This window comes from Macaca mulatta, chromosome 6 (genome assembly GCF_049350105.2).
Source record: "Macaca mulatta isolate MMU2019108-1 chromosome 6, T2T-MMU8v2.0, whole genome shotgun sequence".
In the NCBI taxonomy this organism is placed as follows: Eukaryota; Metazoa; Chordata; class Mammalia; order Primates; family Cercopithecidae; genus Macaca; species Macaca mulatta.
Genome location: NC_133411.1, coordinates 150,127,976 through 150,144,450, shown reverse-complemented (window position 1 = coordinate 150,144,450; position 16,475 = coordinate 150,127,976). Strand labels below are relative to the sequence as shown.

Here is a 16,475-nt window from a genome sequence, read left to right as displayed (position 1 = left end):
AGCTGGTCTATCAGAAGTTCTGGAGCCCCAGACTTATGACTGGTGTCTGAGGTGGGATTGGGGTGGGGTGGGGTGCAGTCTTGGATACTGAGCACTTACCCTGTGGGATCTAATGCTTTCTCCAGGTAGATAGTGTTGGAATTAGATTGGAAAACACCCAGCTGGTGTCTGCTGTAGAACTGATTGCTTGCTTGGTGTGTGGGGAGAAAGCCCCATCCATTTTGGTCACAGAAGTCTGTTGTGTTGATTGTTGTGCTGTGAACAGAAGCAAAACATCTTGAGTGCATTTTTCCACTCACAGAAACGTGCTTAAAGACTGGCAATATGTGTGCATCATGCACTGTAGCCCAATGGGATCCATATATTTTGATTTCACTCTCAGAAAAGGGAAGGGGGAAAAAAGGTTTTGTTTTGTCTTGTTTTGCTCTGTCAGCCAGGTTGGAATGCAGTGAAGTGCTTTTTATGGAGGCAAAGATAGCCTAGCATGGCTGTTCATACAGCTAAAGAAGATAAAATAGCAATGTAGAACTTAATCCATTTATTTGCAATGAAAGATAAAAGATGTAAAATATTTTTTAAATCTCACTCAGATAACATCTTTACAGTAAATAACCTTAATTATATGTTTTAGGCTCTCTCCATAATGAAATAGTAATGCAGAGAGTATATGCCATGTCACTAGACTTGGAATGCCTTGTACTTGTTTATATTTATTACACATATAATGGGCTCCCTTTGTCTTAAGGTCTACATCTAATGGCTAAACCATTTCCAAATATCTGTTTCATTTGCCATTCAGTATTTATTTTTAGACTACAGGAAGCTTCAAAGGAAAAAATTCTAATTTATATTAGGTGACTGTGGCAAAATCTACTAAATATGTTATTATTTAAATAATTTCTGGGCTGAGTGCAGTGCCTTATTTCTGTAATCCCAGCTCTTTGAGAGGCTGAGACAGGAGGATCACTTGAGCCCAGGAATTTGAGACCAGCCTGGGAAACATAGTGAGAATCTATCTCTACAAAAAATAAAAAAATTAGCTGGGTGTGATGGTGCACACCTCTGGCACCATTAGCTACTTGGGAGGCTAAAATGGAAGGATTGCTTCAGCCTGAGAGGTTGAGGCTACAGTGAGCCACGATTGTGCCACTGCATTCTGGCCTGGGCAACAGAGCAAGACAAATCAAAACAAAACGCTTTTCCTCCCTTCCCTTTGCTGAGAGTGAAATCAAAACATAGAAAAAAATTCCTCAACTATGACATGAGGGATTTAAAAATCTTAATGAAGTTTTATATTTTCAAATTGCAGATTGTTCTCATCCTCTCTGCTTTACCTAAGAGGCTGCTAAGTAAAACAACAGAAAGGATTTTTAAAAGATGTTAACCTCTAAAGACAAAGACAATAGGAAATGAGACAACAATGGGGAGAGATGTCAACCCATTATCGGAAGGCCAAAACAGAGAAATGATAAATGAATTCATAGATCAGAAAAAGTTACATGCTGAATGTCTGCAAGTAGTTATGCCAAAGAGAGACAAACCCACTTGATAGAGCCTTGTAAGAGGCAAAATTTTTGCATGCAGAAGATTCCAGGGAAGGTGGGAAGGTGTAGGGTTAGAGATGTGAGATTCATTAAAGTCTGTGTTCAGAGTTGTTGGGTGTCCAGGATCTCTATCCCACTCTATGAAGCCAGATAACTCTTTCCATCCCACAGAAGATGGAAATGTTATTTTCTTGATAAATTGAACCAAAGAAGGCCCAAACTCAGAGAAAGTAGGCACAGTATCAAATAAAGAAAAAATTATGTGAAAGTCTATATATTTACTCCAGGTGTGCCACCCCTCTTCCCCTGTCTTGTTCTCTTTAAATCAGTATCTAGGTTTATAACCTACCTCTCCCCCACCACACCCTACACACACGGAGTCAAGATTGGTAGAGCATTCTCTGGAGAAACTACGTGGTCCCAGAGAAAAGAACTGCAACTGCTGACATTTGGGCATTTCCCAAAGAAAAGCCGAGGTTACTATTTACCACAGTGAACACTACCTGGTGACAAATTATTCATGCACAATTTGCTTTTCAGTACCTCATTAAAAAAAATTTTTTTTTTAAATTTTCTCAGAGACCTTTGTTCTGAAGTACCTCACTTTTAATTGACAATCCAGGATAATTAGACAAGAAAAGTTTTCTAAATGAAAGAGAGAATGCTTTCAGCATACTTTCTTCCCCCCAGATTTTGTTTTTACTACCCATGGCCGACTACGGCTTGGAATGTAAGCCTGGAGAGAATTCATTCCAATGCTGGGATTATAAACATCTGGGAGGAAAAAGTGTGTCCTGACAGTGGTGTCCTCACTAATGTCCAAAAAACATCTTGCCTTGAAAGCTAGACATGTCATGTATATCCTGAACTTCTACTTCTTTTTAAATTTAATTTCATTTTAGATTCAAGGAGGACACGTGCAGGTTTGTTTCATGGGTATGTTGTGTAATGCTGAGGTCTGGGCTTCTAGTGAACCTATCACCCAAATAGTGAACATAGTACCCAACAGGTAGCTTTTCAACCCTCAATCCCTCCCACCCTCCCCACTTTTGGAGTTCCCAGTGTCTGTTACTCCCATCTTTATGTCTTTGTGTACCCATTGTTTAGCTCCCACTTATATAAGTGAGAACATGCAGTATTTGATTTTCTGGTTCTAAGATATTTCACTTAGAATAACAGCCTCCAGCTCCATCCATGTTGTGAAGGACAAGATTACATTCTTTTTCATGGCTGCATAGTATTCCATGGCATACATATACCACATTTATACAATCAACTATTGACAAACACTTATGTTGATTCTGTGACTTTCTTATTATGAATAGTGCTGCCATAAACATATGAGTGTAGATGTTTTCTGTTTTTTGTTTGTTTGTTTGTTTGTTTTTTGAGACGGGGTCTTGTTTTGCCACCTAGGCTGGATCATAATTCACTGCAGCCTCTACCTCCTCAGCTCAGTCAATCTTCCCATCTCAGCCTCCTGTGTAGCTGCCACTACAGGTTCATGCCACCATGCACAGCTACTTTTTGTATTTTTTTTTTTGTAGAGATGGCATTTTGCCATGTTGTCCAGGCTGGTCTGGAGCTCCTGGGCTCAAGTGATCCACCTGGCTTGGGCTCCCAAAATTCTGAGATTACAGGTGTGAGTCACTGTCCCCGGCACAGGTGTCTTTTTGATAAAATGATTTCTTTTCCTTTGGGTAGATATCCAATAGGGGATTGCTGGGTGGAATGGGTGTTCTATTTTTAGTTCTTTGAGAAATCTCCATACTGCTTTCCATAGGGGTTGAACTATTTTACTTTCCCACCAACAGTGTATAAGCGACAGATTTCTACTTCTGCATGAGGCTGTGTGGGTCCTCAAAGAGAACCTCAAAACTCAGAAAGCACAGTGCTGAGCCACCCAGCTTTTTTCTGTCAAGTTTCTTAGCAATGCAGTATATAAATACTATCCATTTTCCAAGTTGATTTTATAGTGCTGTGTTCCACCTTCAGAAATGATAAGGACTTCTCGTTCCACCAGTTCCCAGGGCTGCAACCCCAGATCCTTGGGGATGTTGCCATGTGATAGCATTTCTCCAGCTCCGCAGGAAAGCAGTAGCACATCTCCAGGGCTAAGGACTCCCACAGTGCCCTACCCCTCTCCGCATCCCCCAGAAAAGTGAGGAGCATGGGCAGCTCACTGAGGGTTTTCTGATCAAAAGCAGTCACTGTGTCTCATGTAGCAACCCTCAAATTGTTTTGTTACTGGAAAGGGGTCCCAATCCAGACCCAAGAGATGGTTCTTGGATCTCTGCAAGAAATAATTTGGGGCAAGTTCATAAAGTGAAAGCAAGTTTATTAGAGAAGTAAAGAAGCAAAAGAATGGCTACTCCATAGGCACAGCAGCAGCCTGGGCGACTTGACTAAGGATACTTATAGTTGTTTATTGAACATAAACTAAACAAGAGGTGGATTATTCATGAGGTTTCTGGGAAAGGGGTCCAAAGTTCCCGGAAATGAGGATTTCTCCCCCTTTTTAGACCATATAGGGTCACTTCCTGTTGTTGCCATGGCATCTGTAAGTGGTCACGGTGTTGGTGGGCATGTCTTTTAGCATGCTAATGCATTATAATTGGCGTATAATGAGCAGTAAGGACGACCAGAGGTCACTTATTACGCCATCTTGATTCTGGTGGGATTTGGCTGGCTTCTTTACTGAAAACTGTTTTATCAGCAAGGTCTTTGTGACCCATATCTTGTGCCGGCTTTCTATCTCATCCTGTGACTTAGAATGCCTATCTTCCTGGGAATGCAGTCCAGTAGGTCTCGGCCTTATTTTACTCAGTCCCTAGTCAAGATGGGGTTGCTCTGGTTCCAGCGCCTCTGATAGTTTGTCTTCTCTGCTTTATTTTTTGTAGGCTGGGGCAGGGGTCTCATTTTGCTGCCCAAGCTAGTCTTGAACTCCTAGGCTCAAATGATCTTCCCTCCACAGCCTCTCCAAGTGTTGGGATCACAGGCATGAGCCACTGCACCTGGCCTGTTTTATCTACTTTAAAGCAGTTTTTCTGTAGATTGACCTTCTGAATTCAGGCTCCATTCAAGTGAGGGCATCTTCTTTTCAGTTTGTTTGGTTTTGTTTTTTGCATGGTAGGAAGCGTGGGACAGGCTGGGTGCGGTGGTTCATGCTTGTAATCCCCAGCACTTTGGTAGGCCAGTGGGTAGATTGCTTGAGCTCAGGAGTTCGAGACTAGCCTGGGCAACATGGCGAACCCTGTCTGTGGAATACAAATTTAGCCAGATGTGGTGGCTTGCAGGTCTGGAGACTAGAAAGTCTGTAGTCCTTCTAGTCTCAGCTACTCAGGAGGCTGAGATGAGAGGATCTTTTGATCCCGGGAGATTGGGGCTGCAGTGAGCTGGGATAGCGCCACTGAACTCCAGCCTAGGCGACGGAGTGAGACCCTGACTCAAAAACAGAAAAGAAAAGAAGCAGGGCTGGCTGATTAGGACAGTATTTCTTTTGCCGCCAGTCGAACAGTGGCGTCTAGAGTTTCTGGCCATAATTGCAAGAATTTATCAAAAAGCTTTAAATGTTTTCTTGGTTTTGGTTTTGTTTTGAGACGGAGTCTCGCTCTGTTGCCCACCCTGGAGTGCAGTGGCAAATTACAGCTCACTGCAGCATCGACCTCCGTGGTTCAAGTGATCCTCGCCTCATTCTCCTGGATAATTGGGACCACAGGCGCGCGCCATCGTGCCTGGGTTTTTTTCTTTGTTGTTTGTTTTTGTAGATATGGAGCCTTGCCATATTGCCCAGCCTGGTCTCGATCTTCTGGGTTCAAGCGATCCTAACACCTCCATCTCCCAAAGTGCTGGGATACAGGAGTGAGCCACTGCGCCCAGTCGCAGTACACCAAAAGTATTTATTCGGTCAGCGTCCCCCGCCTGCGGGCGCAGGGATGGCGGGTCCAGGCTGGAGGCGGCTGGGGGCCCCGCCAGTGAGCCAGGAGCCGCAGGAACGCTAGTGAGCCGCGCGCGGGGCCGGCAGCTGGGGGTTATTTCAGTGCGCGGGGAGAGGGCGGCCCGCGGCCTAGCGTGGGGTTAAGCGGCCTCCCCCGCACTGGGGTGAGAGCCCAGAACAGGCAGCAGAGCCACCCCCCAACCCCCAACCCCAATCCCCGCGCTCGCTGCGGGCTGGACGTGAAAAGACGGTCCCATGCTCTGGGGAGTTAGTTGCCTTCCATTGGTACCTTCAGATGAGTGAGCGAACATGAAGTCCAGTCCTGGCATCCAAGCCGCCATCGACCTCACAGCGGGGGCCGCAGGGGGGACAGCGTGTGTACTGACCGGGCAGCCCTTCGACACAATAAAAGTGAAGATGCAGACGTTCCCCGACCTGTACAAGGGCCTCACCGACTGCTTCCTGAAGACGTACACCCAAGTGGGTCTCAGGGGCTTCTACAAGGGCACTGGCCCGGCACTTATGGCCTACGTTGCTGAAAACTCGGTCCTCTTCATGTGCTACGGGTTCTGCCAGCAGTTTGTCAGGAAAGTGGCTGGAATGGACAAGCAGGCAAAGCTGAGTGATCTCCAGACTGCAACCGCGGGGTCCTTCGCCTCTGCATTTGCTGCGCTGGCTCTCTGCCCCACTGAGCTTGTGAAGTGCCGGCTACAGACCATGTATGAAATGGAGATGTCAGGGAAGATAGCAAAAAGCCATAATACAATTTGGTCTGTCGTGAAGGGTATCCTTAAAAAGGATGGCCCCTTGGGCTTCTACCATGGACTCTCGAGTACTCTACTTCAAGAAGTACCGGGTTATTTCTTTTACTTTGGTGGCTATGAACTGAGCCGATCGTTTTTCGCATCAGGGAGATCAAAAGATGAACTAGGCCCTGTCCATTTGATGTTAAGTGGTGGAGTTGCTGGAATTTGCCTCTGGCTTGTCGTGTTCCCAGTGGATTGTATTAAATCCAGAATTCAAGTTCTTTCCATGTATGGAAAACAGGCAGGATTTATTGGTACTCTCTTAAGTGTTGTGAGAAATGAAGGAATAGTAGCCTTATATTCTGGACTGAAAGCTACTATGATTCGAGCAATCCCTGCCAATGGGGCACTGTTTGTGGCCTATGAATACAGCAGGAAGATGATGATGAGCCAGTTGGAAGCATACTGAAGTGTCTTGGTGAACCTGGATCTGAGTCTGTGAGTTTGAGTACTACAGTTCATCACAGGTTTCAACAGAATACAAGACCAATGCTGAATTTTGACTTCATGGGAATTTTGGTTCTATCTTCCCTTCTTCTACCCTAAATCTTAACTTTATGAAAGGGCCTCTATTTTACATCATATAATTTCTGCCCATAATTGTATTGAAATAGGAAAGTTGCTGCTCTTGCACTTGCTGGAATGTACAGGATGGGCTGGTTGGCCCTATGTACCTAATCCGAAAAACTAAATATCACGCTGTCAGGGCCTTTGCATAAAGCCATTTTTGTGTACGTGCAGTTTGGATGATTCTATGTCATGAGTGAAACAATTTGGTTCTATGTATAATCTTAAATATTACCCCCCCAAACACAGAATTGACCATATTTTGTAAAGATAGGTATGAATGATTGCTTAGGATCTCTTTTTTTTTTTGGGAGATGGAGTCTCACTCTGTCACCCAGGCTGGAGTGCTGTGGCGTGATCTCGGCTCACTGCAACCTCCGCCTCCCTGGTTCAAGCGATTCTCCTGCCTCAGCCCCCTGAGTAGCTGGGATTACAGATGCCCACCACCACACTTGGCTAATTTTTGTATTTTTAGTAGGGATGGGGTTTCACCGTGTTGGCCAGGCTGGTCTCGAACTCCTGACCTCAGGTGATCCACCCACCTCAGCCTCCCAAAGTACTGGGATTATAGGCATGAGACACTGCGCCTGGCCAGGATCTCTTTTAAAGTCTACTTAACATGTGCACTTCATTAGGCGGTTCAAGTTTGGAAAAGTCTTCCTTTGGTGCTTGAAAACCAAAATACTCATCTCTTTCTCTCTCTCTGTCTGTCTGTCTGTCTCTCTCCATATATATATACACTTGGTTTTTTTTTTTTGAGATGGAGTCTCATTCTTATTGCCCAGGCTGGAGTGCAGTGGCGCGATCTCGGCTCACTGCAACCTCCACCGCCTGGGTTCAAGTGATTCTTCTACCTCAGCCTTCCAAGTAGCTGGGACTACAGGTGTACACCACCACGCCTGGCTAACTTTTGTGTTTTTAGTAGAGATGGCCATGTTGGCCAGGCTCATCATGAACTTCTGACCTCAGGTGATCCACCCGCCTTGACCTCCCAAAATTCTGGGATTACAGGTGTGAGCCACGGCACCTGGCCTCATCTATGTTTTTAAGAGGAGAAGGTACCTGCATACTGGTGTGGCTTTGACATTCTTGAGTTAAAAGTTTCAGAGTAAGCATTGTGGATTTTCCCAAGAAACAATACCCTTAAAATAGTGCTCTCCATTTTCAAAGTGGGATTATATTCTGCATTCTGCCTATATGGTTAGGAATAGTCTAGAGTATCATCAGGCCTTGGGGAATCCACACAGCCTTCCTGCGCCAGCTTCCTTTCTCCCCCTCAAAGGAGCTGGGCTTTCGTTTAAGGAAGGAGCTGGGCACCTATACTTTGATGAAGACCCACGTGGCTGATAACAGTTCTTAGCTTCCAGTCTCTGGGTCCTGGCCTGGGTAGGATGCAAGGGTGTTCTATTGGCCCTTTTAGAGACTGTTGATTCATTTTGGGTCACTCACTGTCCTTTCTGCCTCCATCAGCCAGAAACCTTCCTGGGGAACAGAAAGTGACTAAGCTAAGAGAAGGTTTTGTTCCCTGTTTGCTAACAATACTTGTGGGTAAAAGTCATCTACTCTCAGGTAGAACTAGACAGAACTTAGTGCTTTCACTCCACAGTGAGACATGTTAGGGACAACCTTTTTTGAAGTTTACCTTGGGGTCCATAATACCTTCCCATGCCTTTACAGTGCTAGAGTCTTCTAAATTTGGTACTGGCCATCAGTAAATTTTAATGATAACTGTGTATGGGGTGTGACTAAGCAGTGAAACATAAGAAAAGTAATTTTATTGAACTAGGTACCGTATGTATATATGTGTACACTGTCAAAACCCCTCCAAAACAAAGAACAACTCCTCACCCCAAAACATAGATCATCTATCTGATCCCCACAGACTTGGAGATAAGCAACTATTCTTTGGCCATGTCATTCTTGTCACCACTAAAGTAAGCCCCACCATTCTGTGTTGCTCCAAGACCACCAGCAGGGTCTCTTTCAGTAACGAGTTTTCTTAAGCAGCCTCTAAAGCTGAAAAGGCTACCAGTCTTAATAATAGTCTGTACCATGTGTGTTTATCACTTGACACAGTGTAATTCCTGTGGGAAACTTTGTTTCCTTAAGCTTTTTGCTATCTATGAAGTCTCTGTGGTAACTCTAGCCTTAGTATCAGAAGCAAGATGGTCAGGGAAATGACATACTGACCAGTAAGGGCTGCTGCGGACATTTAGGGGAGGGAAGGCTCAGTGTCAGGCCTGGTGTGCTCCAGAGCTATGGCTGATCTTCTATTTATTTACTTTTACTTTAAAAGAAAATCATATTTATACTTTAAAGTTATTTATAGATTTAAGTTATATATTCCATACTTAAATGGTCAGTAGCTATGGAGTGGTGCTTCATTGGAGCAGGGCTATATTAAATAGAAAATGGGACTGGCGTTTAATAGGAAGTGGATCATTTCAGAGTCCACCGTCCCCCTGCCTGGCACCCATGAGCTAGTCTAAGTTGGCTTTGTTGTCAGCATACCTTCTTACATGTCATCCATTAAAGATTTAACTCAATACCTTCAACAAAAATAGTATGTGGCAAGTAAGAATGGTGGGAGTGAGGAATAGAAATCTAAGTCAGAAGAATTTTTTTCGTGTCCTGTTCGCTTAATTCAGGGTTCAATATTTGGGTACAACTTGTATCATTTCAGATCTCGAAGCAAAAATATAGTAATTTGAAATACTGTGTTTAAAGACATTTGAGGGTTCTATCACTAAATTGTTTATCTACATAATACTTATTTAACTCACACTATTTACAATGTATTGTATTGAACTCTGGCTATTCAGACGCTAATGGTATCTGGTTTCTGTCTTCAAGGATCTGACAGTCTAGATGTTTGTTCTATAGTTAGAAGAGTGATATTTTAAACTAAAATTTAGAAGAAAAAAGTGGAATCCAAATTTTATATATTGTGTGTGTGTAATCAGTGATGGAATCTCTGAATTTAAGGAACTGTCCCTTTCTCTTTTTTTTGTTGTTTGTTTGTTTGTTTTGAGATGGAGTCTCACTCTTGTCACCCAGGCTGGAGCGCAGTGGCATGATCTCGACTCACTGCAACCTCCGCCCCCACCGGTGCTCAAGCAATTCTCCTGCCTCAGCCTCCCTAGTATTAATCCCTAAGGTAAGCTACCTAAGGCAAGCTGTAATCCCTGGGATTACAGGCATGTGCCACCATGCCCGGCTAATTTTTGTATTTTTAATAGAGACACGAGTTTCACCATGTTGGCAGTCTGGTCTCAAACTCCTGACCTCATGTGATTCGCCCACCTCAGCCTCCCAAAGTGCTGGGATTGTCCCCTTCTCTTAATTGTGTTTTTGTATTGTGGCTTTTTGTATTCTTTAAATTAGTGCCATGATATTTGTTTCTAAGATTTAAATTGATCAAATCATTTTTGTGATGCCTAGCCTTATTTTTTTTCTTCACTTCCACATAGCATAATTTGTCCCTTAATTTTGAAAAATCTTTTCTGTAATTTATTACACCTTTTGGTCTATTGTCAAGGCCAAAGGGTCTGTATCTTGTATTGCTGAAAGATATTGTAGTTAGAAATTCTTTCTGTGTCCTAACATTCACTGGATGCTAAGCTGTAGTAGTTAAGTACATGTGATATCTCGGAAGGATCATATCTGGCAATGGAGTATCAAACCTGCTCATTTTCATCATGATCTTGTTGCTGAACTCAGAAGAAATGTAGATTCTCTTTCTTCTGGTCCAGACCTCTAAGGAGGGTGATAATTATTTCCAGGATGTTGTTGTGTGCCTGAAACTACTGGAGATTTTTGCTCAAGACCAGAAATTATCCCTCTGTCCAGGGCCTGCATTTCCAACTTGAGCAGCTCCTCAACTTTGAAATCCCTGTTTTCAAAGTCTGTAATTCTCTACTCTCTCTGATCTCTCTAGATTCATGTGAAATAGGCCAGATGTCTTCTATGAGATTCATTTATTCATGTGAAATAGGCCAGAAGTCTTCCCTGAGATCCATTTTAGAAAGCAAATTATTTCAGTGTTGAAACTGAAAGGAGTTATTTAGCTTGCCTTAGATAGACAGCAAGGGAAGGGTCCCTGGAGTGCGCCCAGCCCATGGGTCAGTGTCTTATCCCCACATAACATAAAAAGGAGCCTGGGAAAAAATTCAAGCTGCAGGCACTGATAAGGAACTAGCACAGGGTATTGTGCCTGGAGACATGCCCACAGCTGCACAGATAGAAAAACCTCCGGCCCATTTGGATAAAAACTTGCACAGACCTCCAGCCCACTCAGATAAGAGAACAAGGCCTCCAAGCAAATAAAAACTTACATAGACCTCCAGCTCACTCAGATAAGGGAACAAGGCCTGGCATAGAAATGCCTTTGTCCTTTGTATAGTCAGCGGGCTCCCAGGAAAAAGTTTCTTCTCCTTTTGTGGGCAGGGGCACAGTGGGCTCCAGTGGGTTCTGGTGGGCACTTTCCTTTCTCTTTTGGACTGTAAGTCTGGGCTCTATGAATCATAACTTCAGCCCCTGGTTGTTCCTGACCCAAGGTCCCGGCCAACCTTTCTGGTTGGTGTCAAGTCAAGCTGAGTCACATGTTCTCCAAGACAGCCCTGGGACTAAGCACATTCCTTCCTCTTCCCAGCCGCTAAAAACCCTGGACCCCAGCCTCACACGGGGCACCCCATTTAGGCCCCCCTCTCTGCTGACAGAGAACTTTCTTGTTTCATTTATTAAACTTTTGCTCTGACCTTACCTTTGTGCCTTCTTGGAGGTAGGACAAAGAACTCTGGGTGTTATCTCAGATAACGAGAGACTGTTACATCTTGGTGCATTGCTGAGACTACAACAAAACTTTCATCAGGGTCTGTGGCCTGCCTTCTGAGCTCCACTGTCTACACTGTTTTTGGCTTCCTCCTAATGCCAGCGCTTAAATACAGACTTCTTGTTAATGATGTTTAAAAGCTGGACTGCTATCTTCTTGTTTCCCCAGCCTCTTCAAGGTTGGTAGCATCACCACTCTATTCCTTACATGAGGCTTAGTAGATTTTTCAAAACCAGTTCAGGCTGGCTTTAGTTTGCATGTTAAGAAGAAAAAATATCACAAGTGGGTAAGTAGCTTTGTAGACCATTGATGTCTCTTAACAATCATGCACATTCTGCATGTGAAAATAATGTCCCTAGAAAGGGCATTACTAGTTTTCTTCCACTGCGAAGCCAGATAATTATGTATATAGCAAGTATTTCTACTGCAGCCTGAAGAAGTTTCACTGGGTCCTCCTCAACAACCTGGTCTCTCAGCAGACATGAACTAGGTCATCTCTCTACAGATCTTCTTTAATCATTGATTTACAAACAGATCTTTTGTGCATTTGGAAGAAGTATGCTTTCCTGACTTTGGAGAAATGGTGCACTCACCTCTTTCCTTTAATGTGGGTCTACTAGTGACAAAGACTCTTCATTTTTGTCTTAAATTGTCTTTATTTCACTTTCATTCTTTTAGATTAATTTTTTCTAGTTTTGTATAGTGAGCCAAGATCATGCCATTGGACTCCAGGCTAGGTGACAGAGTGAGACCCTGTCTCAAAAAAAAAAAGTTCAATTTTTCCTAATTTCTTTTGTTTTTGGGGTCATATATATATAAAACATAAAATTTGCCATTTTAATCACTTTTAAGTGTACTATTGAGTGACATTAATTACATTCGCAGTGTTGTGCAACCATCACCACTACCTATTCCCAAACATTTTCACCACCCCATCAGAAATTTGGTACCCATTAAGCAATAATTCCCCATTCCCCCTTCATCCCATCCCTGGTAATCTCTAATCTGCTTCCTGTCTCTTTTAATTAGCCTCTTTTAGACATTTCATATAAATAGAATCATACGATATCTTTTTGTGTTTGGCTTATTTCGCTTGGCATAATGTTTTTGTTTTGATTAGATAATCAGTTACATGATTCAAACAACTATATAAAACTTACTCTGAGAAGTCCTACTCCCACCCCACCCACATTACCCCTTTACACTTCATTTCCTATAGATAATTTTTTAGTTTTTATCATGGTAGTGTTCGTTGTTGTTGTTGTTTTGTGGTTTGTTCTTGAGACAGAGTCTTGCTCTGTCACCCAGGCCAGAGCGCAGTGGTGTGAACTTGGCTCACTGCAACCTCTGCTTCCTGGGTTCAAGTGATTCTCAGGCCTCAGCCTCCTAAGTAGCTGGGATTACAGCCCCATACAACCACACTCAGATAATTTTTTGTATTTTTAATAGAGATGGGGTCTTGTTATGTTGGCCAGGCTGGTCTTGAACTCCTGGCCTCAAGAGATTTGCCCACCTCAGTCACCCAAAGTGCTGGGATTGCAGGTGTGAGCCACTGCGCCCAGCTATCATGATAGTGTTTTTATGCACAAATATGCAAATATGAATATATGTTCTATGTCTCCTTTTGTAACAGAAAATGTAGCTATTGGCCAGGCGCGGTGGCTCACACCTGTAATCCCAGCACTTTGGGAGGTTGAGGCGGGTGGATCACTAGGTCAGGAGATCGAGACAATCCTGGCTAACACGGTGAAACCCCGTCTCTATGAAAAATGTAAAAAATTAGCCGGGCGTAGTGGCGGGGGCCTGTAGTCCCAGTTACTCGGGAGGCTGAGGCAGGAGAATGGTGTGAACCCGGGAGGCAGAGCTTGCAGTGAACCGAGATCGCGCCACTGTACTCCAGCCTGGGTGACAGAGCAAGACTCCGTCTCAAAAAAAAAAAAAAAAAAGAAAAAAGAAAAGAAAAAGAAAATGTAGCTATTTTAGCCTGAGTCCTCCCAAAAGCAGAGTAGAAAACAAGGCGCTAGGCCAGGTGCAATGGCTCTCACCTATAATCCTAGCACTTTGGGAGGCTGAGGCAGATGGATTGCTTGAGCCCAGGAGTTCAAGACCAGCCTGAGCAAGATGGCAAAACCCCGTCTCTACAAAATAGAAAAACAATTAGCCTACAATCCTAGCTACTTGGGAGGCTGAGATAGGAGGATTGTTTCAGCCTGGGGAGATTGAGGCTACAGTGGGTCATGACTGTGCTACTGCACACCAGCCTGGGCGACAGAGTGAGACCCTGTCTCAAAAAAGAAAAAAATGTGTCAAAGGGCTTTTATACCACTAATATATTAGGAAGTGCAATCCTAGGAAACAAATGAGGGGCCGTGAGAGTGAAGCCAGAAAGGAGGAAGAGCCAATTTGAGGGTGCATTATTGAATTGGCTGTTATTAATTGCAACTGATTTCTTAAATCCAGTTCTCCAAGAAGTCATATATATTGTGTCTGAGGGGAGCTAGTTGGAGGAGTGGCGATGGGGGAAAATTTATTTTTTCCTCCCTCCCTCTGGTCAAAGTTTCAGCACACAGACATGAACTACCCCATACTTCTGAATTGTGTCTATGTGGGTGCTGAGCGAGGTTCCATGGCATCCTGTCAAATTGGTTTCAACAGGAAAGCCTTTGGGTGACAGCCAAATGACATGTGACATAGTTATGAGGGAAAAAGTACTATTAAGGTTGCACCTATATGAAGTCTGTGCCCGCACACAGCTGGCTTCCAGTAGCCATATCTGGAACACAAGATGGGCAAGGCTGACATCATCTGAAATAGAGCATAAGAAGTACCTGCTACAGTCCATTCACTGTACCACTATAAGCCTGCTCATATTCTCCGTTGTATCCAGCTTCCATGCTATTATTCAATATGGGGCCTCCATTTGTGTATGCGTGCGCGTGTACGTGCATGTGTGTGTGTGGAAGAGAGAGAGACACACACACACACAGAGACAGATGAGAGAGAGAGAGAGAGAGAGAGAGAGAGAGAGAGAATATGCCCTCACTTCTTATCTGACAGCAGAGGAGTAAGTCCTTTAAGGTATAACCAAGTACAATTTCTGAAGAGACTTAAGAGTTAGTGAAACAAGCTACAGTTCCTTCTGGACCTGCTTGGAGATGAGACATTTACCTCTGAGGAGTTTAAGAGCTTAATGCCTTGTCTTTGTCATGGTTGCTGCAGTTGCTCATTTACCATTGACACTGGCAATGGAAACACCAAGAGATACCCTAGTGAATCTCCTGAATTCCAGACATATCATTTACTGAACGAATTACGTTGGAGCAACCCAAACTTCTCATGGTAGTCAGAGTCACTTACCACCATAATCACATTAGCTGTTTTTTGGCTTGTTTGTCCACTGGTATGAACAGCTTAACATGACCAGGCAGTAACCAGCTTCAAATTCAACTGAAATGCAGCAGAGCCTAGAGACTCCATGGATGAGAAGCAAAAATGCAATCAGATCACTGGAAGCATTGGTGGGAGGAGTTAATCCTATTCCACCACTTGGTTCACGGACTCATGTATTCTAGCTACTTGGGATGGTATTGTTGGTTCAGCTCCTATTCTACATTTTAGAGGACAGCATCCCAATCTTTTAGAGTGATCTCCAAAGCTAGTGCCTTAGTGAAGATTTTTAATAGACCCTGCCTTGATTTATTGGCTCACTGTTTGATGGTGGTGGGAGGTAAAGGCATCCATTGTAAAATTTGTGAATCTCTTGGTCATGTATCCGATGTCCTATATCTATCTGTTTAATTTGCCACAAATGGATCCCTCAGTCTAAGGCCGGGTTTACAGGATACCTTGTTGATACATCATTCTGTAAGCCTTTGAATAATATTGCTGTCAGAAGAACTGTAAAGAGAAGGAAAAAAACCCCACCACTTTCTAGAGTAGGTGTCAATACCAGTAAGGATGAATTACTGCCCTATCCAGAGTGAGCGGAGTCTGATAAAATCAACTTGCCATTAAGTGGCAGGCTGGTTTCCTCAATGAATGATACTGAAGACTCAGCATTCTTCTGCTGGCATTCAGAAGGGGTAATATTCTGCAAAGGAAGAGCTCAAATAATTAAGATAAAAAGAAATGAAAAACAAAAAAAAACCCAGAAGGGGTAATAGATCAGCCATGGTGAGAGGGAGCCCCTGCTGCTATCCTCATACAAAACCTCCATCTACCCCCATGGCCTCCCTGCTTACCACCTCATTGCCCCAGTAGTGGGATGACTGAAGAAAGAGGCTGACTGATATCTACAGAGCAAGTCATTCAATTCACTTGGTTGTTGAAGACCTCTCCTATGGTAGAATTATCTTGTGAGCATTAACGTGAGATGCAAAGATTTTTTATGCTGTTTTTTGGTCCACTTCCTAATCCTTCCATATACATTTTCTGCAGTTTTCTTGTCTCTAATATAATAATTGTGTATCCTCCAGATGCTAGACCAGCCAGCCAATCCCTTTGCGACTGCTCAGCTATCTACATATAGCCATACGTCAGACCACTTCTCTTTTCATTAAAAATGAATGACCAAGTATACTTCTTACAGCTCTGCTTACATAGAAAGTTTTCCTTTACCACTGTCCTTTAGGGTCCCCCTTAAGTAACTTAGCATTTAAGCATTTTTGGCTTGCAGCAACATATGTACCAAGCACCTGTAAACTGGGACCAATATCTTTTCTCCTCTGTCAGTTGGTCATAGGGAATTTTCCAGTGAAAATATAGGTATGAATTGTGAATTGCTTTGGTAC

General features: G+C 43.5%; 1 protein-coding gene and 1 long non-coding RNA gene across 2 annotated transcripts; one reads left to right on the top strand and one right to left on the bottom strand.

The window, feature by feature from the left end:
- The first annotated feature begins 3,074 nt into the window (after positions 1-3,074).
- On the top strand, positions 3,075-7,021 carry SLC25A2 (solute carrier family 25 member 2). Its single transcript, XM_001092357.4, has one exon. The coding sequence runs from the start codon at positions 5,791-5,793 to the stop codon at positions 6,694-6,696; it is 906 nt and encodes a 301-aa protein (XP_001092357.1). The 5' UTR covers positions 3,075-5,790; the 3' UTR covers positions 6,697-7,021.
- Positions 7,022-12,630: 5,609 nt separating this feature from the next.
- On the bottom strand, positions 12,631-15,832 carry LOC144329555 (uncharacterized). Its single transcript, XR_013394913.1, has 2 exons — positions 13,606-15,832; positions 12,631-12,859 (listed from the first exon to the last, which is right to left on the bottom strand). It is a non-coding gene; the product is annotated as an uncharacterized LOC144329555 (long non-coding RNA).
- Positions 15,833-16,475: the final 643 nt, after the last annotated feature.